Consider the following 26,573-nt stretch of genomic DNA (forward strand, 5'->3'; position numbering starts at 1 on the left):
GTGAGGCCAGTCTACAAAGATGACTCATGGAAGGGGAGGGCGCCGTCTGGCCTGAACGCCCATCACAGTGGGGGCTCACCCACCTGGGTAAGTGGGACTCCCCCTCCCACCCATCGGGCACCCATCTTCCCGCTAGGGAAAACTCGAATTTCCTTCTCCCGGTTCTGGCACCTCATCTGGTCTCAAGAGCTGAGTACTGTCACCACTAAGCCTTGTGACCAGGAGGGACATCTTAAGCTCAAAGGCTGCCAATGAAGGGCACACAGCCCTTTCTCATCATGGTCACACACATAACCAGGCTGGCTCCCTGAATGCCACCTGCTTCCAATAATAAACCAGCCTCTTCTTAAAACTTACAATCTTTTCTATTTCAGACAGACATGCCCTGGCGTTTTATTCTGAATTCAGGTTCTAAAACAGTCTTTTCCCCTGCCCAAACAGTCAAGCAGTACAGGTCAGCCAGTGGTGCGGTGTGGAGGAGGGCCTGGGGGAGCTTACATTCTGCAGTCTTCCTTTACCATCAGCCCAGCAAAGTTCTTCAGTTGGAGCACATTCACAAGGAGACACTCATTGGCCCTGTCAAGCCTAGAAAATAAAACACGAGTTCACAGACTGCAAACTCCCTGAGGTGGACAAATCCTTCTGGTGCAACTACTGCAGTGGCCCCCACCCCACTCCCAGGAGACCAGTGCGAAGTCTGGGAACATTTCTTATTGTCACATCAAGTGGAGGTGGGGGGCCACTGGATCCTGCTGCCACTGAACACTCCAGAGTGCACAGGATGGCCCCCAACCAAGGACCCAGCGCCAAGGTCATGAGCGCCAACACTGAGAAACACTCGGCTAGGATGACAAGAGTGAGTGAAAGAAAGCTGCTGGGATGTAAACATCCTGCCTTGCTCCTCTGAGCACTGCTGGTTATCGCCTTGATACAAACTGCAACTAGGGGACTTCCCTGGTGGTCCAGTGGCTAAGACTCCATGCTTTCAATGCAGGAGGCTGGAGTTCGATCCCTGGTCAGGGAACTATATTCTACATACTGCAACCAAGAAGTTGCATGCCACACCTAAAGAGCCTGCATACACAACGAAGACCTGTTGTAGTCAAATAAATAAAAATTAAAAAAAAAAAAGAAAAGAAAGAAACTGTAACTAGAATCTCAAACACTTCGTGTTGCAAAGCACCCATCTCCCTGGGCTCCACAGAGTGACAGTCCCCAGCTCTGACTTGGTGTCGGAGGACAGCAATGGAGCTGCTTACACAGGTCCCTTCATCCCTCCTGGCCTGTGGGCGGAGCTCTGAGTTGGCAGGTGGGCCCCAATTTACCCATCATCTTCACGATTCACAGGGAAAGAGTCTTCTGTACTCACAGAAATCCAACATAGATTTGGGGCCCCTCGTTACTGCAAGCATCTCCACGAACAGGCTCGTCAGCATCCTCACTCCTGAACACAATCAGAAAAGGACCCATTACTCCAATGGGACGTGGTTACTGCAGGCTCAGCAGAAACTCCCGCTAGGAGTGCTTCTTAGTGAGAGGGGCTTTATTAAGTGGGGACTGAAATAAATGCTCTAAAGTGAATGAAAGGGTATGGCAGGTCCCCAGGATCCATGATGCCATCACCCAGGGTGCCTGCCGACCAAGTGGTATTTCTGAGAAAATAACTGCATACCTCTGAAGACCACATGTGATGTTTAGGACAAAGTTCAAAAACATGTCCTTTAAAATGCTACACAATAAATGAACGTGTACAGATACCCGAGGTGAAATAAATGACATCAAAGGTCTCAAACAAAATAAAGCCCAGAATCGTTCTGCCCTTGCAAAGTGATTCCTTGAGCTGAGGAAAGTGGGAGGGATGGAGAGGCATGGACATCCATTTCAAGTAAATATCTTTTCCAGAAAAAAGCAGGTGTCTCTTGCACACTGATTCTCCTTTTCCAGCTCTACTGGGCTTGTTCCTTTCACTGCCCCCCACCCAGGGCTGGAGAGAGAGCAGTCGTCCTAGAAACAGGGAGCCAGGCCAGTCCCCAGACACCAACCAGGAGCAGAGGGGTTCCCTGGGAATGCTAAGAGCCCCCTCCTGGGTGGAGAGAAAGTAGAAGAGCTGCACCCACAGACACACACAGTGTCAAGCCAGACAGGTATGGGCAGGGCTGTCTTTTGGGAAGTGAGCCCAGGGAGGGGAGAAGGTCAGCTTCTAACCTTTTGTTGGGAGGTTCAAACACGCCACTGTCACTGGCCAGGGAGTAATCAGACCGGCAGGTGGACATGTGGCATGGTCTCTGCTCCAGCCTCTGGGTGCTGTCTTCTCGAAGGGTCACTGCTGTAAGCAAGAGACATGGCAGGGCTCAGGAGGTGACAGTGCAGGAGGCCAGGTCACAGCACAGACAAAGGCACAAAGCGGCAGAGACAGGCCAGCATGCGCACAGATGTGTGCTTAACCACAGTCTGCTCGAGAACCCTCTGATAATGAAAACTGGAAGATACAGGCTTCCGGCTACTTCTTTAAAAGCTCTTTAAATGACCATAAATCTCCTTTCACCTCTTTAATGAGCACACAGGACAGAGGCTGGTGGGAAGGCCCTGGGCATGGTGGCACTCTGAGAGAGTGTCAGGGAGAGAGAGATCACTCAGGCATGAAGGACAGCAAGTTCTCTGAGAGCTGGGAGGGTCAGTGTTTCCTCTTTGATGCTGCCTGGTATTCTCCACACTTCATACAAGAAATGTGGACTACACTGCTTCACGATCGGAAAACAGAATTTTTAAAAAAAATCATCAAAATCACCCCTAACAAAACATAGTGACTTTCAAGTCAGAGGATATACAGATGCAACCCAGACTCGGCCTCTGTCAATGTCTGCATGGCCCCTTTTTCTCTCTGACTGCAGCATCCTCCTCAGCAGTCCTGGGTACAGACTGGCTTCCAGAAGGTTCTCCTGGGATTAGACAGTCTTGTTACTGAGCAGCTTTACTTTTGTGTCAGACCTACTTTAACCAAGAGCCACTGACATTCTCCCCTTTACCACTTCGTCAAGTCCTTCTACTCCTTCCCTCATAGCACCAAGTACTCTCTGCTGAATGTGACAATGGACACAGGAGCCTCCATGCTTTCGAGAGAGACACACGTGGTTAGAACACAGCCTTAAACCATGAAGCCCCAACTGAGCCTCACTCTGGCATCACGATGCCTCTTGTCAATCACGCAGGTCCCTCTGGTCTCTACTTTTCTTCAGGCATCTAAGCTCTAGAAATTGAAATTTTAGACATCTGTGCATCCCTAAGTTGAGGGAATTTCTCAACAAAATTTGGAATTTCTCAACAAAATTTCTCTCTCATTGTGATGAAGATAGACGAAAAGAGAAAGGAAATGAAAGGCTTAATCCTCAGTGATCATAAGCTTAGTGCATTCCCTCAGTCCACCAATGACCAACTCTCTTTTCAACCAAATTATTAATTCACAGAACAATTAAACCCAAACACATTCAGTGGGGTACAAAACAGATGTGGATGTCTGTGGCTTTGGTCTCATGATGTTAACTGCAGATAAAAGCTGACCTTCCAAAGGTGTGTAGCACCCATCTTAGGGGCCGCTGGCTCCACCTCAGTCAGAGGCAGAAACTGACTCGGTCCCAGGGTGGCTGGAGGTACCAACTCACACATCATAGATCACCAATCCCAAGTCCAGCTCTGCTCATCATCCCTGCCCCACGGAAGAAACCAAAGCCCCCAGGTCTGAACTACAGATGGAAGCCCTCAGGTTGCTGCGTGGAACCCCAGCAAACACAACTGCTCACTACTTCCATTCCCAGTTCTGCCACTTGGCCTTACACATCTTTAAGGAAGTAACACCACAAAACAATCCAGTCAAATTCCAGGCAACCCGGTAACGTGACTCTGACAAAATTTCTCTCTCATTGTGATGAAGATGGACGAAGAAAGAAAGGAAATGAAAGGCTTAATCCTAAGTGATTGCGAGTTTAGTGCATTCATGGAGCAACCAGATGCAGGAGTTGACAGAAGAAGGAAGTACGGTCTTCCGTTGCCTTGAGTGAGAAAAAAGCACACGGCAGACCCCACACTACACACCCCAACCATCTGCTCTCAGGCTTCAAGGTAATGATGGGACAGTGGGGAGCAGCCAATAAAGTAAGGAATAAACAATCTTCTTCACATTTATTTTTAAAGCCCCTGAACTTTTCATCATGAAACACAGACTGACAAACACTGAGACCTAAGGACAACAATACCATTTGACAAAAAGTAAGAAAGTATAAGGAAAATCACATTGTGGGCAAAGCTGCCAGTTAACATGCTAAAATAATGGAAGCATTAAAGTCTAGGGGGAAATGAAAGGAGGAAAAAAAATACCTCAAGCTTTTAAGAAAGTTCTTTCATAGCCAGATGAATACCATTGAAATGACAATAACAAGAGTAACTGTTGAGCTACTTTAAAGGACAGCTATGAGCTATGCCCTTCCTGACCACGCCTTGACCATCCTAAATACATTGATTCACTAAACAAAGATGTGACAGAGCCTGACCAGCAAGGCAAAGGCAAGTCCAAAGTGACTTACAGTGAACGTTTCTGTCGAGCCGCATGAAAAAAGAGATAAAAAAGCAGAAAGTGAAAGCACTGTAGAAGTTAAGCCAACAATTTTAAACAGGATAAAGAATGTAATAAAAACATCAATAAATAGATGAATAAAGTCAACATATTTATGGATTTACATTAGCAAATACCAGTGGGAATGAAAATAGGAATGGATTTCAAAATCATGACATATCTGACTTTTAAAATTTGGGGAAGATAAAACTGTACTAAACATGTAAAAACTGTTGAAGATGACCATTTATCTTCCTCCTCTCCTGCCCCACCTTCGGTCTCCTCACACTGATTTAAAACCCAATGGGTGATTGTGAATTTTGTGTTACTAAAATTTTATCTTGTTAAAGGTTGCTTGAGTCAAACTTAAACACGTACTCTTATTAGACTGGAGACTACGGGGAACTACGTGACCTCGGGCATCATAAATGAGGGGCGGGGTTAATTTAATGAGTATTGAGATCCTCACCAACTTTATGAAGCTGCGATGACGCTAGGCTTGGGCATTCCCAAAGATCAAGGGAGGCCAGGAGTCATCCATTGTCCATGCCTCAGGCTGCTTACCCAACCCAGCCCCTCATGGAGCACCCATCAGGACCCATTCAAGGAGTCAAATACTTCTAGTTTGTAAGGGGTATTTGTAATTGGAGTGTGTGCCAAATTGCTTCAGTCACGTCTGGCTCTGTGTGACCCTATGGACTGTAGCCTGCCAGGCTCCTCCGTCCACGGGATTCTCCAGGCAAGAATACTGGAGTGGGTTGCCATGCCCTCCTCCAAGCGATCTTCCCGACCCAGGGATTGAACCTGTATCTCTAATCTCCTGCATTGGCAGGCGGGGTCTTTACCACTAGCGCCACCTGTGAAGTGCTTATAATTTAAGTAATTTGTAATCTGAATAATTCTACTCAGAGTGTCATATACGAATACACCACCAGATGGCAGTATCTGACCACGCCAGAAGCAAAGCCCTTGGTCTAAGAATTGTGAAGCATCATAACATCCATCACAAAGTGGAAAAGAAAAGCAAGTCAGGATCAGAAATTAAGTCAGCTCTTCTCTTTCCCACCCTAGCTTTATCCTGGACCAAAAGGAGTGTTTGGCCTTGTGTGGACTTTCTGCATACACAGACTGACACTCTTGTATCTCAACCTTTAAAGAAACGTTGTTATGGGTGGTATGGGTGGGTCCAACTCTTTGGACACATGCAAACCCCATGGACTGCATTCCATCAGGCTCCTCTTTCCATGGAATTATCCAGGCAAGAATACTGGAGGGGGTTGCCATTTCCTATTCCAGGGGATCTTCCCAACCCAGGGATCACTGTGCCACCGGAAGTGGGCGGGGAGCACTGAGAAAAGTAAGCTCAAGCAACAACAGATGCACAATTCAATCCTTATTTTGTATTTTCTTTTTTGAATCACAGGAATAAACATAGAACACTGAACCTGTGATTATAATGAAGAACAAAGTGAATAAAGTTCCTCTGAACAAATGAATTACAGAAATGACACATATGGGGATATGAAAGGTGTGTTTGCAAACACAGAGGGGAAGACACTGAAATAAGAGATGCCAAAAAGCTCCAGGACTGCCTAAGAATATACTAGATCTCTGGTTAAAAACATAAATGTTACAAGAAACTATTATATATATATATATATATATACACACATATATATCAGTCCTGAATATTCATTGGAAGGATTGATGCTGAAGCTGAAGCCCCAGTACTCTGGCCACCTGATTTGAAGAACTGACTCATCTGAAAAGACCCTGATGCTGGGAAATATTGAAGGTGGGAGGAAAGGGGACAACAGAGGATGAGATAGTTGGATGGCATCACCGACTCAATGGACATGAGTTTGAGCAGGCTCTGGGAGATGGTGATGGACAGGGACAGGGAAGCCTGGCATGCTGCAGTCTACAGGGTTGCAAAGAGTTGGACATGACTGAGCGGCTGAACTGAACTGAACTGAATAACTAGCACTGCTGTTGTTTAGTCACTAAGTCGTGCCCAACTCTTTTGTGACCCCACAGACTGCAGTCCATCAGGCTCCTCTGTCCATGGGATTTCCCAGGCAAGAATACTGGAATGAGTTGCTATTTCCTCCTCCAGGGGATCTTGCCGACCCAGGGATAGAACCCATGTCTCCTGCTTGGAGGGCAGATTGTTTACTGCTGGGCTACCAGGGAAGCCCAACATGGTTATACATAAAGAAGAACTGATGGGTAACAGAATGGTGGTGAGTGGAAGAGTCCACAAAGATCACCTCATTTAAGGGCAACGAAGGTGAGACTTAGCCCCATTCAAAGATGCACTCGAGGTGACACAGCTAATGAGTCAACAGGACAGGGAACAGGGTTTGGGTCTAAGCTGCTAGTTTGAAGCCATTTCCACTACCTTGGGTTTGTACTCACGTTTTCTCTCTCTCCTTTGCTACTAAACGCTTAACAGTATGGGACCAGCATTTCTCAGTCTTGGTACTACAGACACCTTGGCTGGATCATTCTTTGTAGAGGGGGCCGTGCCGTGGGCTGAAGGATGTTGAGCAGTGCCGCTGGTCTCCACCCAGCAGATGCCAGTAGTACCACCACCATCCCCCCCCACCCCACGCCGCCACCAGCCCCTCAGCTATGACAACTGAAAACATCTTGAGACATAGCCAAGTACCTCTAGGGGGCAAAAACACCCCTGGTTGAGATCCACTGTGCTCCACAAATTAGCTGCTGTTTGCCTGAATGGAATGTCTGAAAACAGTTTGGCCATGCAAATGGAAGTTAATTAAATGGGCGGCGGTTTTTGATCTTCTCCAAAAATGCAGTGGGTTCAAATCACTGGAGGCTGGCTCACAAAAGCACATGGGGTCAAGAGAGGGAGGGCTGACGCCCAGGCTCGGCTTTGTGCACCATCCGTCAGCCAGGACACCCTCTGAAATAGCAGACTGGTTTCCCACGTGGGCTACATGTTGACAAGCTGAACTGACAGCAACTAGACAGATGGAATTCTCATGGCTGCGTGTTTCCTGATCTGAACAGCATCAGAGACATCGACTTGGTAGCAAGGACTGATGCTCACAGGTATGCCTTTTCACTTCCCCCATGACAGACGGTACAAGAACAAAGGATAAAGAGTGAAGTCATAGGGCCAAAGGAAGGAGAGATTTCCGGGGAGGCTGTAGCCTGACAGCCGCCCCCCGTGCTGGTCTGAGGTGGGCACACTCAGAAATGCTCCATCTGGGCACACTCCCTGGGAGCTTCACTATGGCCCGACTACTTCTTTATCAGGCTCCCAATGTGGAGGAACATGTGGTTCTTATCTTTATTTATAACAACTAACATTCTGAAAACTAGCAAAATACTGGGAAAGACTACTTTGTCAGTTTCCATGACATTTCAAGGACCAGGGACGAGACAAAAGCAAAAGCACGCAGGCAGAGTGGGCGTGCGGGCTTCCTCATCTGTCATCGAGGACCATCCATCGAGGGTCCTTCTAAGCTGAGTGCCCCTGAGGCCACAGCAGAGCAGCTGGCCTCCCTGCACACGGCGTCCTCAATGAGCTTGGAACCTTGCCTCCCGACCCGGGGCACCCATGGGACTCATCGGTAGGTACCTGCAGCTGTGGGAGCAGTGGCCACTTGGGGTCCTCGCTCATGAGATCCTTCCCCGTCCCCGGGGCATCCATGCGGCGGCAGGGCTGCAGCGCCTGGCAGGTCTTCATCCCCCACGGTGGCGGCCTGAGCCCGCAGCCTGTCCAGGGCGCCCAGGCCTGCCACCTCAAAGCCATCACCGAGCTGGGCCAGGGGCGAGTCTCGCGAGGCCGGGAGGAAGGGCGTGTCCAGGGGCGAGCTGGGAGGGGACAGCGAGGATAGGGAGGACCTCGAGGACAGGGAGGCCAGCGACTGTGGCGTGTCTAGCGAGCGCCTCGGCTTGTGCAGGCCCGGGGGCCCCGCGGTGTCCGCCAGGCCCACATCCCGGCCCAGGGAGTCGAAGGGCACGAGGTCGAAGCGCAGGAGCGGGCCGCCCTCGGTGTCAGGCTTGTCGTACTGTGGGAGCCCGTAGATGTCGGTGAAACTGACAGAGCTCAGCGAGCCCCGGCTGGAAGCCAGGGAGCCACGGCTGGAGGCCAGGGAGCCACGGCTGCTCCCCGAGGACATGGTCAGGGTGCTGGCAGAAAGGCTGAAAAGAGAAGAGCAGCCTGGAGCCCATGGCTGGAGCCCGCTTGACCCCACCCGAGGCCAGCCTCCGGGATGCTCCAGGAGCAAAACCCTGCCTCGTGCTCATCAACCCCACCTGTGAGCTGTTTAAGACACCCACTCCCCACCCTTGAGTTTGTGACTATTTCCTTTGTTTCTGTGCATGTCAGTAGAGAACACAGGTTAACATTCAGGACTCTTGCCTGAATTTAAGTTTCAGCTCAAACTCAGACTAGCTGAAGGTCTTTTTTGGTCAAGGGCTTTTTGCCCTTTCTGAGCCACCCACTTTCTTGGGTGGGGAGTGCTGTGATGAGAACAGTTCCTGCCTCAAGGCACTCTTAGGAGGGGAACTGAGAAAATAATACACAGAAAGCCCTTAACACAATGCTTTCCAATACAGTTAAGTACTTGAAAACCAGATATATTACTGAGCATCCACATCTTAAAGGTATTTGTGCCTTAAAGAGATAAAAATGTACGTGTGCATATATGTACATGAATATATACACTTTCTGATGCTGTGAGCTACAAAATCCTTGGGCAAATCTGATATTAGATTTGTTATTCTGAAGTCCCACTTGGTTCTCCTCAGAGTCCTAGATCATACATGATATGAGCAGCTCTTCTTAAAAAATATCATGTATCCACTTTTCTGTCCTGTCTTTACAACCACTTCAGGATCTAAGTCCTGGGAGAGAAAACCAAGGTAAAGGGCATTGTGAAGCTCATGACCACATCATTACAATATGATAATCAAGTTACTCACCTTTGTAACTGGGACTGGAGATAGGACGTTAGGCGGGTGGCTTCTTCCAGCTGCATCAGGAGACAGTTTCTTTTTTCCTGAAGCAGAATCCTATAGGTACAAAAACAGTCCACTGGTGGATTTCAAAGATAGCAAGTATATTTTCCTAACAAGAAATGCAACTACTAGTTCCCTCGAACTGATTGAGCTTTGAATGACTAAATTCTAAAAAGCACATCCAGGTCATAAAAACCAAGATAACAGAGATGTGAGTTGTTTTGCTTGAAAATGTACCACCAGCCCCCTGAACAGCGCCTGATACACTGGGGAAGTGCAGCACATGGGTGGGTAGGCAGATGGCTAGATGGGTGAGTGGATGGATGGATGGATGGATGGATTAGTGGATAGATGGGTGGATACAAGGATGGATAAATCAATGGGTGGGTAGCTGCATAGACTGATGGATACGGGGGTGGGAGGATGGACAGGCTGACAGATGGATGAGTGAACAGGCAGTTAGGATGGACAACAGTAGACAAGAAGATGGGCCTAAAGATGGGAGGATGGGTGTGCGTGGATGAACAGATAGATGGAGACTAGACTAGAAGATGGATACAAATGCCCAGCACGCGATAATCTACTGGAATTCCTGGGAACAAATCAGTCCCTTGTGTTTAAGCCCTCTTCCAGGCAAAACCATATGAAATTCTAACATCTACAGAATTCAAAGATCAAGCACTAAATAAAAAAGCCACTGCCCAAGTGTGGGAGGTAGTTTTCTCTCTACTTTTTCCTATGGGGTGGGTCAGGACGACGACCTGAAAATACAGGGGTGGGGCACCCGGCACCTGCAGCAGGAGCAGGCAGGGTCTAACTCATGGGTTCCCCAGTCTTCTTCCTTCCTCCATCCCCTTCTCGACCATCTCGCACTTGTGAACAGGGACCAGGAGTCTTGGAGCCTTGAGCACAGCTGGCACCCCTGGAGGATGGGCAGGTGCATGCTCTGTCCACCTTCCACCAGGCAATAGCTGCCAGAGGAATCAGTGACCACAGGCAGCCGTGCAATCTGGCTTTGCCAGCCGCTCCTCCGGCGCTACTTGCCCACCTTTCAGTGGCGCCCTGCATGGACGTGGCCCGGGCACGCTGGATCTCCTCCTCTAGGCGCCGCCGCTCCTCCTCCAGTCTCACCACGTCCTCCGCTGGTCGCCTCTGCTGGATGATGAGCTGTAGCTCCTGAAGCAGGGCCTCCTTCTCCTTGACGAGCTGCAGCCGGTCCCTGTCGGCCTCAGCCAGGCCCGGCCACGACTCGCTCTCCAGCTGGGCCAGCTGCTGCTGGATGTTCGAGACTCTGCAGGAGAGGGACATGGGAAGATCCACGAACTTGATGAAACACCCACGTCTTCACACAGTCTCAGCACCATCACACAGATTCTAGAAACTCACTCTGACCAATAGCGGAATGACTGCACTGAGTCAACCTCACACAGCACAAATAACGGATCTGGAAGTGAGATGGAACGAACCTGATGTGGAAGCCCTTTGCATCATCTGCCCTGGCCTATGAGATTAGGGATGACGGTAAGGATGTTTATTGCAGGGCTTCCCAGGTGGCTCAGTGGTAAAGAACCCCCTGCCATTGCGGGAGACCTGGGTTTGATCCCTGGGTTCAGAAGATTCCCTGGAGGAGTGTGTGGCAACCTGCTCCAGTATTTTTGCCTGGAGAGTTTCATGGACCAGAGGAGCCTGGCGGGCTACAGTCCATGGGGTCACAGAGTTGGACACAACTGAAGCAACTGAGCAAGCATGCATGTTTGTTTCAAAGAAGACTCCAATTCACCCACATGCCTGGTGTTGCTTCCTATGTGTGCTGTTTTGGAACGAGACAGAGCCCACTCATTTCTCTCTGCGCCCCCTCCCTCATCAGTAGCTGAACACTGTGCTAGACGCATGAGAGATGCTTCCAGCCACCTGCCGTCTCTGTGCGCCTAGCTGCGGAGCCCACCTTGAGAAAACCCAGGAGAGAATCACACCCCTCACAGGATCCTCAAGAGTGCCAGAGGCCTCGACCATGCAGGACATTCAAAATGCCTGGCAGAGAGCAGGTACTCAACCAAAGCTAAATGCGTGAAATGGAAAATGAACATGCCAGCAAGTATATGAAAGAATGGGAGTCAAGTCGCAGTGAGCCTGGATGTGGCGCAGGGTAACCCTCAAGCTGCAGAAATACAGCTCTCGTCACCCCCACCCTGTGCACCCAAATGGCCCGCAGGCCCACTCAGGAGACAGACTAGTCTCCTGAGGTTGTGCTGAAGGCAGAGGAAGTGAAAGAGACGTGGCCCGTGTTTTTAGAGCATCCCTAAAAGCAGGAGCACGATGTTTTAAGCCCTTTACGTTTTTTCTTCTCTCTCTCTTTTTTTTTTTTTTGCCCTTTACGTTTATGTGTGGCTCAAGATGAGGGTGGCTTCTGGGCAGAAAGAAGGATTTGCAGACCTGACCAGAAGCCAGCCCTGTGCCGGAAACAGGTTGGCACATGGGCCCAAAACTAAATCCAATGACTTCTCTGAGGTCACAGAGAGATGTGAGGGCAGCTAAGTGGCAGGTGCACTCAGTCCTCTAGCCTCAAGTCTGTGGTTCTCAAAGCAGGGTCCCTGAGTCAGCCTCAGCATCACCTGGGAGCTCGTTAAAATGCAAACTGAAGGTCCCACCCCAGATCTGCTGAACACCATGCTCTGCGGATGGAGTGGGGCAACCCGGGTTTTGACAAGCCCTCCTAGGTGCTTCTTGCCAAAAGTGTGACACCCGCTGCTTTTCAGGCACCCCAGCCTGGTCTGGAGAATGCAAACTGTCCTTGGAGCTCTTATGGCTTCCATCAGGCAGGGATAGGATGATCCTCACTAAAATGAGAAAGGCAAGAGTGCTTCTGAGACTGTCCCATTTGGTGCTCAGGACACATGTCATGAATCAAAGCTGGTGTCCTCGCTGGGTCCAGACTTTAGAATCCATCTCAACACTGTGCTTCCTTGCAGATACTGACAGTCAACTGGCATTGGCCCATGTGTTAAGGTCTGTGGGATATCCCTGTACTAGTCTGAGCTGCTCCTGAACTAGACATGAGCATAGGACTAGTCAATCTGACAAAAGGATTGGCCAAGGCGCCTTCAAGTGAAGAAGCTGAAGCTCCAACACTTTGGTCACCTGCTGCAAAAAGCCAACTCACTGGAAAAGACCCTGCTGCTGGCAAAGATTGAGGGCAAGAGGAGAAGGGGATGACAGACAGAGGGTGAGATGGGTGGATGGGGTCATTGATTCAATGGACGTGAGTTTGAGCAAGCTCTGGGAGATGGTGAAGGACAGGGAAGCCTGGCGTGCTCCATGGTGTGACCTCCATGGGGTCACAAAGAGTCAGACATGGCTGAGTGACTAAACAACAACAACCACCTTCTTCAAGCACCAAACCAATTAGAAAATCCAGTCATGAAAAGAAGAGTATACAAGTTATAGTTTAAATGTGCACATTTTACTCAAGCCCAGTTCCTCAAAAAGGTAAAGAAAATAGCTGAATGTCAGTAGCTTTATTAGGCAAATTCTTTTCTAACATAAGACCAATTTCCTGCAAATGTGTTGGAAAATGGTGCCAAACCATGTCACTGAAAAAACTAATGACAAATGCAGCTCAACAGGGTTAGGAATCCAACTGGGCTTAAGCATCTACCTCTCTCTAATTAGTGTAATTAAAATTTATGGCAGTCATATAACTGAAGCCCAAGGAAGCACTCCAAGCAGACCCATAAATTAGCACCAAATCAGACATTAGACTCAGCGAAATTTTTGGAACATTCTACTGTAGATCAAGCCAAGTCAAAGGTAAGGAATAAATATAAAAGAGATGTACAAAGAGCAAATCCATTGGGTCCTCATAATTTTTCATTTCAATGTATACAGGAAAGCCTATTTGAGCCCAAGTAAAGTTAGCAGTATTACCTGGTGATATATACTAATAATTCTCATACTACAAGCACACATATTTTTAAAAGCACTCCTTTTGAGTTTTCTGAAGTTAACATGTGAGGAGATCAAGGTTCCATTTGCATTGGCCAGCTCCAGGTTAGCCACCACTGCATGGGGATTCAAGCTGCTGAGGGTGGGTGGAGATCCAATCCTAGATAATCCTGCTTTTTCCAGGAAAATCTCAAGTGACTCAGTCATGTCCGACTCTTTGCGGCCCCATGGACTGTAGCCCGCCAGACTCCTCTGTCCATGGGATTCTCCAGGCAAGAATACTGGAGTGGGTTGCCATTTCCTTCTCCAGGGGATCTTCCCAACACAGGGATAGAATCCAAGTCTCCTGCACTGCAGGCAGATTCTTTACCATCTGAGGCACCAGGAAAGCCCCCAAGTAATATCCACTATCAGAACAAAGAATAAGGAAAAAACTCAATTATGAGAGGAAAACGAGGCAAAGGGCAGATTTCAAAAGGTCTGCCCACTGTGAGTATAAAAGAAATAGTACAGTGGCCAGGATTAAACAGTAACAGAAACTGTAACTTTCCAGAGCTCGCAAGAAAAAGGTGTATGGACAGACATATGGTGAGGGGTGCCTCCTGTAGCAGAAACAATTTGGGTGAAGCTGACTTAATGTAACCCACCTGGAAAGGTTGTTTGGGCTGTATTGAGCACTAGATGAGCACACTGTGCTTAAGAACAGAGGTTTATTGCTTTTTTTAATAATTAAATTTCAAGGCACTGCAAATCACTGCAGAGCTCCCTATGAATCTAGAGGGATACTGGCATATATTGTGTGTGTTAGTCGCTCAGTTGTGTTTGACTCTTTGCAACCTCATGGACTGTAGCCCAACACGCTCCTCTGTCCATGGAATTCTCCAGGCAAGAACACTGGAGTGGGTTGCCATTCCCTTCTCCAGGGGATATTCCCGAACCATTGCAGGCAGATTCTTTACTGTCTGAGCCACAGGGGAAGCTGACTGGAATAGACTAGAAAGTGTAATTTCTTTCTCTAGATCCATAATCTTGAGTTAGACATTTGGGGTCTGCTCATAGCCAGGCTGAGAGAAGCATGTGGTGTCTGTCTATACCGGGAACCAAGAATGCTAGAATTCCTTCTTGTACATTTCTTGTACAAATGTTGTCTTGAATATTTGCCATGGAAGATGCAGGATGGCTTTACCTTTAAAACGATAAGCCTTGTCTACCGTGCTGCTGGCCCAGAAAAGAACATGTGCAAGGAGGACCCTTCCTGTATTAGGGTTAATGGATCCAAGAGACCTTCTACCTCAGGCTAAATAACAAATGTATAGTTCTGATGTCCCTTCTATAACCACACCCAGTAGCTGATATGCAGTGCGGAATTGGAACCCTACTCTTGCAAGTGCCATCATTCCAACTCCAGAAAATAAAGGGAAAAACCATTTCCAGAAAGGCTGTTTTCTACCATATTTTCTCAGTGGAATGAAATATAAGGAAACAAAGCAAGGTAATGATTAAAATTTGCAAAAAAAAGAAAATGTTCCAAGTCCTTTTTTTTTTACTGCACCGTGTGGCTTGTGGGATCTTAATTCCCCAACTAGGGATTGAACATGGGACCACAGCAGTGAGAGCACATAATCCTAACTACTGGACTGCCAGGGAACTGCCCAAGTTCATTTTCAAAGAGAATCAAGATCAAGGCAAAACTGGTGACGGTTTGTTTTTTCCCTGAGAGTCAGCTGAGTTTACTGATTTTTATTTTTGATAGGTAATCCCTTTTATAGCCTATATATATCCTCTCACAAATGCCTTTTAAATGCTTTAAGACACACGTCCCTGTGCACAGAATAGTCAAGAAATGAAAGCAAGTCCTCAGTCAAGCATTCCGGTCTCATGTTTATCGTGTGATTTTTAAATTTCACCCCCTGAACAGGCCTAATGTAGACAGAAGTCAAATATGAATCATTTTTCCCTTACTATTTTTGCCCAAACACCTTTTCTGTTACAACCCAGGCACCATTAAACCATGAATGGAAACCTGCATTTATGTGGCAGAAACTGCTCGGACCCTTACGGTTCATGTGGAAATCTTAAATATGACTTTCATTTTTCAAAGAAGAAAATGCACTTTTAATATTGCACAGTTTTGAGGCATATTTTACATATTCAGAGTAATCCCCAGTTCTTTGAATCTATACCTCAATTCTGGGATCTACGATATAATTTTGCACGTTCCTAAAATACTGCCACTTTCTGGAACAGAAATGGAACTCCAGGCCAGCCACAGCCCTGACTCAGGGTGAGGGGACAAGATGGACCCAATGCCAGATTCTAGGACATGATGCCAGGTTAGAGTCTCGTGCCTTCAGAAGTCAATTACAGCTATAGACTTATTCTTCTTATGTTTTCTCTCTTTAGTTTTCTTTCTGCAAATATCTATTTAAATGGAAAGCAAAAGTCTACCACAGTCTCATCTGAGATCTGAGTCATATGGACAGTGAAATCACTTTACCTCAATGAACTAAATATTGGTCAACTAGTGTCCATTCAGCTCGACTCTTTATACTGGAAACTCATGGAGTCTGAATCTAGGCTGTGTGGCATAAGAAGGGCCTACGTTCCCTGGTGGGCTTGTGGTTGGGAATCTGCCTGCCAAGGCAGGGGTTACGAGTTTCATCCCTGGTCCAGGAAGATCCCACATGCTGCAGAGCAACTAAGGATGTGTGCTACAACTACTGAGCCTGTGTACCTAGAGCCCATGCTCTGCAACAGGAGAAGCCACCAGGAGAAGCCTATGCACCACAACAAAGAGTAGCCCCCGCTCGCCACAACTAGAGAAAAAGTCCATGCAGCAATGAACACCCAGCTCAGCCAAAAATAAACAATCTTTTAAAAATTTATCAAAAAAAAAAAAAGACAGGCCTACAAATACCCCAACACCCCTCCCTGCCCTCACATCTTGTCCCCTCTGAACAAACAGAGCTTCAGAATAACTTCTTTAAATGGAAAGCAGATGGTCTCCAGGTTTCTTTCTCTTGGCCTGTTTCCTTTGTCTCTCACGGCCGTGCCCCACTCCCAAACCCAGATACACGGCCACTGGAGAACTGAAGGGAAAATCCAAGGGACTGATCGAATTCAGCTGGAATCCTAACGCTCCATCAGCGACGGCACAGGACCCGTCCTGGCAACAAACACTGAGACACGGAGACACAGGCTGGGCCGAATGTTTTGTTCCTATCAGGGACAGCAAGTGTTTCTATGGAAACAGCTACAGTTTGTGCACAGTTCTGGAACAAGCACTCTTAGGTTAAAAATAAGGAGCCATCTGCGTCATCAGGATTGCTTCAAGAAGACTTGTTCCTCCAAACTGGCTTTGAAAAATTCTCTCAAGTTTTTAACCAATAGTGTGAAAATATTCCTATCCTAAGGTCTGCCTTGGGAACCAAAGTGATGTTCCTGAAGGAAAAGGAAGAAAACAGTTGTTGGGATATACTTCACATGACCTAGAGGGCTTCCCAAGTGGTAAAGAATCCACCTGCCAATGCAGGAGACGCAAGAGACACAGAATCGATCCCTAAGCTGGGAAGATTCCCTTGAAGGAGGAAATGGCAACCCACTCCAGTATCCTTGCCTGGAGAATCCCATGGACAGAGGAGCCTGGTGGGCTACAGTCCATGGGGTCGCCAAAGAGTCGGACACAACTGAGTAACTGAGCACATGACCCACGGTTGAAAACAAAACTAGTCACCATGACAGTGGTGGTCTGGTCTAGAGAATTCTCTAGAAATCATACCATTGTTTGGAATTATGAGTTTTGCTTCTATCAACTTCCTTTAAATCTGAAGAGACATAAAACCCCTCATTGTCCAGAACATTTATTGTCTTTTGATGATTTCCCAACTCTGAGAAAGAATCTCGAATCTAGATATACAAGGAAATACATCAAGGCATCAGCTTTTCCTCATTTAGAAGTGGCAAAGCCCAGGAGGTTTTACAGAGGGGAAGGAAGCTAATCTTCGAGGGGTGCAGCCTGGCAACAAAAAGAATGCCTCAAGGATGGTTTTTTTTTTTCCCCTCAAGGATGTTTTTAAGCAGGTGAAGCTCCAATGAAAGCACCAAACTATCAAATACCAAGATCCACAGCCTAAGTGATCCTTGACCATAAAGCGAGCCTAAGAGAACTCTCTCTGGGGTTGTTCTCCCCTGCCCCCTAAGAAACTTGCAATTATACAACTCTCCACCCTGATCCCTGTGCCCCCTTGATTAAGAAAGCTCTTCCTCAACACGTGGGCAGCCAGAATTCCAACATCCCTCAGGGCCCAGCTCCAAAGCTGTTTTTTCCAACACCCAAGAGGAGGATTCATGACGGGGTGGTCCATGACCACAAGCCCTTCTGAATGACCACGAAAGCCCAGGAACCACAAGCTGAGCTGGGAGCGATGATGTGTCATGTGAACACAGTTTCTGAAATGAAGAGACCATGACCCGCCTCCACGAGATCCCCAAGGGCATGCATGTCTAAAGGCCCTTTCTTCTTGTAAATCCAGGGGAATTAGCCCAAGGCTCATACCAGGACGAGGGTTTTGGAGACAGGAGCCAGGAGCAGAGCGGCTGACCTGGCGCTGACCTGGGTCCAAGAATTCCTTCCACCCGCCTGTTCATAGGGGTGAAGGCCAAAGAGCACGTGTGATCTAAGGGGACCCCTGTTTACTCTTTCAGTAAATATTCACCAGACACTTAGTTGTTGGAATTAGTCATGAGCTAACTGGACAAAAATTTCTGCCCTCATGAGGTTTCCATTCTTGCAGGGAAAAACAAACAATAAAAAAAGCAAACACATAAAGTATGGGCTCCCCAGGTGGTGCTAGTGGTAAAGAACCCACCTGCCAATGCAGAAGACACAAGAGATGCAGGTTCGATCCCTGGGTTGGGAAGATCCTGGGGAGGAGGGCATGGCAACCCACTCCAGTATTACTGCCTGGAAAATCCCATGGACAGAGGAGCCTGGCAGGCTGCAGCCCATGGGATCCCAAAGAGTTGGACATGACTGAAGAGACTTAACATGCACATGCATTAAGTATAGAGCAGGTTAGCTGGTTACGTTTGCTGGGAGAATCAAGGTGATGGGGTGGTGGATGAGAGTGATCTTTTATTCAGAATGATGAGAAAAGTGTCTCTGACAGTGAACAGAAGGAGAGCAGCGGCCATGTGACCCATTGAGGCCACACATCCCATCGCAGGCAGAGGAAACAGCGGGGGCCAAGGGTACTGTGTTAGTTGCCTTTCGTTTCTCTAACAAATGACCACAAACTTGGGAGGCTTACAACAACACACATCATTACCTTACAGTCCCATCCAAGTACTAACCAGGCCCGACTCTGCTTGGCTTCCGAGATCAGATGAGACCAGGCACATTCGGGGTGGTATGGCCACAGACCTTACAGTTCCAGATGACAGAAGTCAACAATGAATGACAGGGTTGTGATTATTCGGGGGGCTCAAGGGAAGAATCTATTTTGCAGCGGTTTCTCAGGGCTGCTCACTTTCCTTGGCTCACAGGCCTGCATCACTCTGATCTCTGCATCCATCCTCACATCTCCTTCTCTGCTTCTCCCTCTTCTAAGGACCCTTGGGATTACACTGAGCCTATCGAGGTAATCCCTGGTGGCTCAGATGATAAAGAATCTGCCTGCAATGTGGGAGACCTGGGTTCGAACCCTGGGTCGGGAAAATCCCCTGAAGAAGGGCATGGCAACCCATTCCAGTATTCTTGCCTGAAGAATCCCATGGACAGAGAAGCCTGGTGAGCTACAGTCCATGGGGTTGCAAAGAGTCGGACATGACTGAGCAACTAAATGGCCACCATCAAGGTGATCCAGCGTCATCTCCCCACCCCCAGATCTCTAACTTGAGGCCATCTGCAAAGCTCCTTCTGCCAAGGAAGGCAACAGAGCCACAGGTTCTGGGGATTAGGATGTGGATATCTCAGGGGGTCATTACTGTGCCAACCTCCAGCAATAAATCAGAAGTGTGCCTGACAGGTGTTAGGCCCAATGTGTAAGAGGAACACCGAGGGGGCCAGCATGGCTGGAACAGGCTAATGCCTTGAGTCAGTGGAAGACTTGCCCTTGGGTCTTGCCACATACAGTAGGGATTTCGGAGCAAGATAAGAAGCCTAAGAATCAGATTTCCTCAAGGCAGCAAGAAACTCTGGGCCATCTGAGTCTTTGCTGGGGGGACTGTCCTGGGTATTGTGGGTTGTTAAGCAATATCCTTGGACTCCCCACATGGGATGCCAGCAGTGCCCTCTCTCCAGTCACAAGAACCAAAAACATCCCCTGGGGGGGGTCACCCCCATCCTGTAGGGGCTGATGGAATCTAACATGTTGTAAAAGGAGTGCTTGTCTGCAAAAACAATTCAGACTCAGAAATTTAAATAACTGAAAGTATGCTGATCTGCACCATCAGTACACCATTCCCTGCATCCTTCACCAGGGAAGGACGTGACAACTCACAGAATGTCTTTGTCCACGACTCCAAAAAAATGTACAAAGAATGCTGGTATTTAACCAGGATGAGGAGACACAGAAATCAGGGCTCTCCATTGCTACTGGTGGCAGGGTAAAGCATATGGGTCATTTGGAAGACAATTCGGTGGGACCGATCAGAACTTCCAACATAAAGGTCTTTAGACCCATATGTTTCCTTGCTAAGTATCTGTCCAAGGAAACAGGCATTCCTACAAGACTGGGGCCTATACGTAGACGTGCGTTATTTGTGAAAAGAAAAAAACTGGCATCATCGAGAAGTCCATCCAGAGAGGATGGTTATAATCATTAGAAAAGCTATGCATCATATACTAGATTTAACTACATTGAGTTTCATTTACTTAAATGTTTACATAAAACCTGGAAGGTTTCACACCAAATCATTAATGGTGGGAGGTAGGATTAGAGAGGAAGTTAAGATGGGAGGTCTCTATTGATTGCATCTTTGACAAAAACAATGTATTCATGTATTATTTATGTAATAAAAACAAGCAGGAAAACACACAGGTATATATATATGCTAAATCGTGTCTGACTCTGTGACCCCATGGACTGTAGCCCACCAAGCTCCTCTGTCCATGAGATTCTACAGGCAAGAATACTGGAGTGGGTAGCCTTTCCCTCCTACAGGGGATCTTCCCAACCTAGGGATCAAACCCAGGTCTCCTGCATTGCAGGAGGATTCTTTACTGTCTGAGTCACCAGGGAAGCTCTCTATATATGCACAAATAAATGCAAGCATACATGTGTTACATGTGTACATAGACATACAAGCAGATTTGAACATGCTTCTGAACCCTGTGTGTCTATACATATATGCAGTGTGCGTGCACGCAGGTGCACACCCCACAGGTTACTATCTGGGGTTATCTCTACCCCCAGGCAGACTCACTGAGGTCCTCACAATGTCTGTTAGCTGTGGGGGAGTTCATATGTCCTCGTGGCCTCACATAAACCATGCCACGTCTGTGAACAGGGCGGGTGCTGGTCAGAAGTAGTCTCCTCGCCCCCCCCACCCCTGGCAGCTTCTCTGCCCATGGCTGTGAAGGAAGCTGCTGGGGTCACCCATATGGAAATGAGGCAGATGTGGGCCTGCTGAGACAGCACAATCCTCCAGCACTAGTGACTTGGGGGCTGGAGGGTTCTCTGGTCTCTCCCCACTTGATGCCATTGGTGCCTCCCCTAGAGCTATGACAACTACTGACATCTGTAAATGTGGCCAGAAGCCCATCGGGGGTAGGGGGGTCCCACCATTGCACCCCTCCCTCACTCCCTGACCCAGTGGGAACCACTGTTCTAGTGGGGAAAGAACAATTGTGAGCCAACCTGGCATGTCCTTACAACGGATCTCAGATCTCTAAATGTGGCCAAGGCAGCTCAGAAAGGCATTTTGGAGAAGCCCCTACTTTCCCACAAAGGTCGAGGCACTGGGGACAGGACCTTCCTCTGCAACTGCGGTGCCTTTCCTAACAAGGTTCTGGTGAACTTGAGATACTCCTCCCCTTTAAAAGATACTGATGAAAGAGAACTCCATCAGTATCCTGAAGAATGATCCCTCTGAAGTGTCCTCCCCTGAAGAATGCTCTTAAATCCTGGTCTTTCTGCCCAAATGTTATTATCTCAATATTTAAAAGATTACTCACTCTGTACCAACATCATCTCTAGAAAACCAAAATATCCCTTGCTATGGCTGGTAAATGTCACAGCCAAACAGTAACAATTACGTTAAGTGCAGCACCCATCAAGTTTCTGCGGCTTAATACAACACAGCAAATTCCAACACCCACACGGTGCAGCAGAAACATGCAAGGAGCAGAGGACTATTGAGACAATATTTTCAATACTGAGACAACAACGTCTGACAAATGCCATCAATGAGCTCCAGAGAGCAGCTGCCTGAGGCCAGGGAAGTGGTCCACGGGGAAGTGTAGTGCCCTCTTCGAGCATATCACTGCATCCTGCAGAGCAAGAGCCAGGAGGATCGGGCAGAGGGGCTCTGAGTAGAGGCTGGGTCATCTCCAGCCAGCCCTCCAGGGGGGAGTCATATGATCTGCTTTGGATGCTATTTTTACATTTGCTAAAAAGGCCATGAAGCGGATTTCCAGACATCCCTGAATGATACAGTATACCGAGCAAACCCAACTATTTAGCTTCCAGAACGGACACCCTTGACCTGCTTGGCATTTGCTCCTCTTCCTCCATCCCCCGGACAGCAGTTCATATGTGACTAAAGAAACTTCTTGAAAAAGATAGGCACCACAGCTTTCCGAAGCCCAGATTTTGGAATAGCTTGGATTTAAGACTCTTTTCAGAAGGTTCAAGAGAGAGAGTCACTAAGCCCATGGACCGTAACTACTGAGTCCATGTGCCACAACTAGAGAGAAGCCTGTGCACTGCCACTAAGACCCAACACAGCCCAATAAAACAAATTTAAACAACACTGCCTGCAAGGGTAACAACCCACCTGGTGGTGCTGCCCCTGAACCCCGGCTGATACTGGGAGGGAGGGAGGGACAGAGGGAAGGAGGAGGGAGAAACACACAAACATTTTGAAACACACAAACAAAGTCAAGTCTCAGTTTTCAGAAGGCAGGTAACCTACAGCACAGGTTAACAGACATGATTGTGTTTCAGTTCTCTCCATCAGAATGACACAGATTAGGTACTGCTGTCACTCATTGACCTATTCCTTATTAAACTGTCTTTGAAACCAAGATATATGGCTTTTGCTGTTAAATCTATGGAATGAGATGCCATATATATTAAAAAAAAAAAACAGTTATGCTTAAGCTGGTCTGAGGGACTGATGCTCAGTTAGAAGGCAAGGAAGGAGGGAGTTCTGAATTCCCTGAGAGGATAAAGAGAGCCCGAAAAGTCTCTATTTTTATTAAATCCCGTCTTTATAACTGTTTGCAATATTGAGAAGTTCCTATTTTAAATGCATGTGAAATTTTGTCACATGTGTTCAGAAGCTACACGTAAACCGTAATTCTATACTCTATCAGACATTGCTTTCTGGTAAGATGTGGATAAATCACACATTGAAACTCCATAAAACCTCTTCCCACAGGAGAAAGGAAATAAGGAGAAGGCAAAGTTTGAAAAAGGAGCTTCTTACCTCTTTCTGGCTTCCTCATACTGCCAGTTAAGCCTGACTCGATCCACAAGCCTTGTTTTATCATCAAAGACGAACTTTTTGGAACAGAAGGAAGATAAACAAGGGGGAGAGACATGTTAAAAACCCATTTTCAAAAGAGAAAATTCACCTAAACTTCCAGCAGCAATGAAGAATATTTTAATTCACCTTCCAATTTCCATTTTTCAAAAGTCTGGAAGGAAACACACCAATAACAGCTGCCACCTCTGGTCATCGGGAGTTGGGAATGGGACTGGTAAGACTTTGGTTGTTCCAACACTGGTGGATTTTTTTTTTAAATAGTGGATGTACACTTGTCTATTTTGTAATTCCCAACAGCAAATTAAGTTTGAAAAGAAATAGAGAATTCCTCAAAGTTGATACAAAAGCAAAAAAATTCATCCCAACTTGTGTAGTACATGTATGCTATGATGAAGCAAGCTGCCATTCTGGAGAGGTTCATATAGTAAGGAATAGAAGCTCTCAGTCCAACAATCTGTGACGAACTGAATCCTGCCAACAATCATGTAAGCCTGGAAGTGAACCCTTCCCAATCAAGCTTTCTGATGAGACTGCAACCCTAGCTAATACCTTGATTACAGTTTCCTGAGAGCCCCTGAAGCAGAAGATACAGCACAGTTTCCTGATCCACAGTACAGGTGTGAGATAATAAATGTGTGCTGTTTTCAAATGCTAGGTATCAGGAGTGTTTTGTTATACAGCAATAACTAACTAATACAGTTAAAGTCTTTTGATATGTTTTTCAATAACAAGATGTAGTAGAAAGCACAGGCGTTTAGGGATCAGAGTTGCTGATTCAAACCCAGATCTGCCTCTCCCTGGCTACATAACCTTAGGTAACCTGGCACCTGGACCCCCTCAGCTGACAAAAGAGGATAGAAACGACGACTTAAATCGAAGTAACAGTCATGAAGCTGCCAACTCAGGGCCAGCCCCAGTAAACTCATAAATAATGACAATTTACTGCTAAAGTTATTATAGTAGTATAACCAGCCACTCCCCACCCGACGTTTTTTAGAAAGTCTTATCTAAATCGTTACAGAACCCTCAATCTTACCTGTTTCTCTCAAACGAGGTAAGAGCCTATAAAATTTCTAATTCTAACCTTATATTAAGCAGCAATGAGTTATTCATGGAATTCAATACACATTGTACTTCTTTCCTTTTCTCATACCAAAATCTTTAGGCAAAAATGCCAGACAATTTTGACTTACAGATTCTTCTCTGTCTTAAACCTGGTCAAAAAATGTCCAAAGTGTACTTTTGAGAACAATGAGGGGAACACTGCAAATAGGCAGTTCAGGACATCCAGGACACAGAGGCATTATTTCCTATATGATATTCCCCTCAAAGATGCACTATTTGTTGACATTTTAAAATATTAGTTAATTATTTAAAACCCACAGTTTTTTAGTCAATGGTTTTCCCTTCTTTTTGTTTCTTTTTATTTGTTTACTTTTAGGAGGGCATTCTGCATTTCATTGATATTTCAACTTTACTTAGTGAGCCCTAAGAAAAAGAAGCCATACAAATTGGTTTTCCATTTGTAACAAATGAATCTAAAACTTCACTCAATGGCAGTACAACAGTAGTGTCTAAGTATTCACTGCCCTGCTTCACATGATGGCTGCCAATTCTGCTTTGGTGGCTAACGCAAGGCTTCACTAATTATCAAAAGGGCCATTATGAAATTCTTCCAAGTCCCAAACAAAATTAATTTCAATTCAATTTCCTGACATTCGCTTAGAATAAGAAATAGCATCAAAGTATAACCCAAGGGTGACACAGCCACAAAGCTGCTGAAAATCACTGGTCTAAGCCAGAGCTCAGAGAGCTACGGCCCAAAGGATGAATGTGGCCCACCACCTCCTTATGTAAATAGAGTTTTACTGGAACAAGCCCCACCCACCCATTCATAGATGACTATGGCAGAGACTGCACAGCCAGCAAAGCCTAAAACACTTATTATCAGGACCCTGGCAGAAAAAGTTAGTTGATCCATGCTGTAAAGAATCCTACATCTGTCAAAAAAACAGCTGAACTCAACTCTCAAAAGGATTCTGCCTTTTAAAAAAATCTATGAAGAGAAAGGTAATAAGCCATTCAATTGCCTCCCAGGCCCCTCTGAGCCTTCAGGATGCCTGGATGTAAAAAAAAAAAACCATATTCTTTCTTCAAACTTAATGGCACAAAAGCCAAAACCCTTTTGAAGGGAAAGTGGAAAATTTAAACAAATGGGTGATGGCCACATGAAAGCAGCCATTTTGTTGTCTCTCTGGGCATCTTCGGTTCTCTCCCCCCACCCCCCGCCTGGTGAGCATACCTCGCCTATGATGTCAGTCTGAGAGCCAGCATCGCAAAACTGGTGAGATAAAGACTCGCCCAGTGCGCCTGCGCCAGGAGGGAACTCCTGCAGAGGGTCGTTAAGAGAACAGCTATTCCTGAAGCCATCAGTCAGCTTGGCCAGGCTCTAGAACAGAAGGGAACAAGCAACTTGAACAGCCATGGCAATGCATCTCTTCCCTTTCCAAGCAGTCATTTCCTTCCCATTCCAAGTTGGCAGCCTCATTCCTGGAGAGCAGGCCCACCCCAACCCCATTCTCATGAGATTCCAAAGAAATGTTGATCAGCACATGCACCTTTCATGAAACTCGTAGTGATTTAAGTCAGATGGCAACTGAGTCCTCCTGGCAGCATGGGAATAATACAGAGAACACTGAGGGACCCTTTTTACTGGGTTTTTTTTTTAAACCTTTGTGTTTCCTAAAGAAAAAATCAGCCTTCCCTCCAAAAAAGCCAAAATCATACGGAGTAGAAAGGCAGTTGACAGGGGCTAGAGGGCTCTGGGCAATGAAGAGATGCTGGTCAAAGGGTCCAAAGTCCCATGTTTTAAGAAGAATGTGCATGCCTGTGTGCTCAGTTGCATCTCTTTGTGATCCCATGGACTGTAGCCCACCAGGCTGCTCTGTTCATGGATTTCCCAGGTGAGAACATTGGAGTGGGTTGCCATGCCCTCCTCCAGGGAATCCTCCTGACCCAGGGATTGAACTCGCGTCTCTTGCACTGGCAGGTGGATTCTTTACCGTCTGAGCCACCAGGAAAGCAGGAGGAATAAGTCCCGGATCTTAGGTCCACAGCACAGTAAGTACAGCTAGCAATACTGGAGTGAAGGTCTGAAAGTTGCTAAGAGTAGATCTTAGAAGTCCTTAGCACAGAAAAATCAAGGTACCCATGTGAGGTGACAGATGTGCGAACTCATTTTATGGTGGTAATCATTTCACAATAGATGTGTCTATCAAACCAGCACGTACACCTTAAATTTATAAAATTTTATTTGTCA

At 46.9% G+C, this 26,573-nt stretch overlaps 1 protein-coding gene across 4 annotated transcripts in view; it reads right to left on the minus strand.

Moving 5' to 3' along the window:
• The window catches only part of WWC3 (WWC family member 3), a 108,853-nt gene that overhangs the window by 16,374 nt on the left and 65,906 nt on the right, over positions 1–26,573 (minus strand). For all 4 annotated transcript variants that reach the window (XM_043895389.1, XM_043895388.1, XM_043895392.1 and 1 more), the window contains 8 exons: positions 25,557–25,703; positions 23,195–23,268; positions 10,650–10,892; positions 9,566–9,655; positions 8,217–8,782; positions 2,206–2,326; positions 1,370–1,444; positions 499–585 (listed from right to left, as the gene is read on the minus strand). In XM_043895389.1, coding sequence (XP_043751324.1) covers positions 499–585; positions 1,370–1,444; positions 2,206–2,326; positions 8,217–8,782; positions 9,566–9,655; positions 10,650–10,892; positions 23,195–23,268; positions 25,557–25,703 — 1,403 coding nt within the window. The remainder of the gene's footprint in view (positions 1–498; positions 586–1,369; positions 1,445–2,205; positions 2,327–8,216; positions 8,783–9,565; positions 9,656–10,649; positions 10,893–23,194; positions 23,269–25,556; positions 25,704–26,573) is intronic.

This window comes from Cervus elaphus, chromosome X, assembly GCF_910594005.1.
Source record: "Cervus elaphus chromosome X, mCerEla1.1, whole genome shotgun sequence".
Classification (NCBI taxonomy): domain Eukaryota; kingdom Metazoa; phylum Chordata; class Mammalia; order Artiodactyla; family Cervidae; genus Cervus; species Cervus elaphus.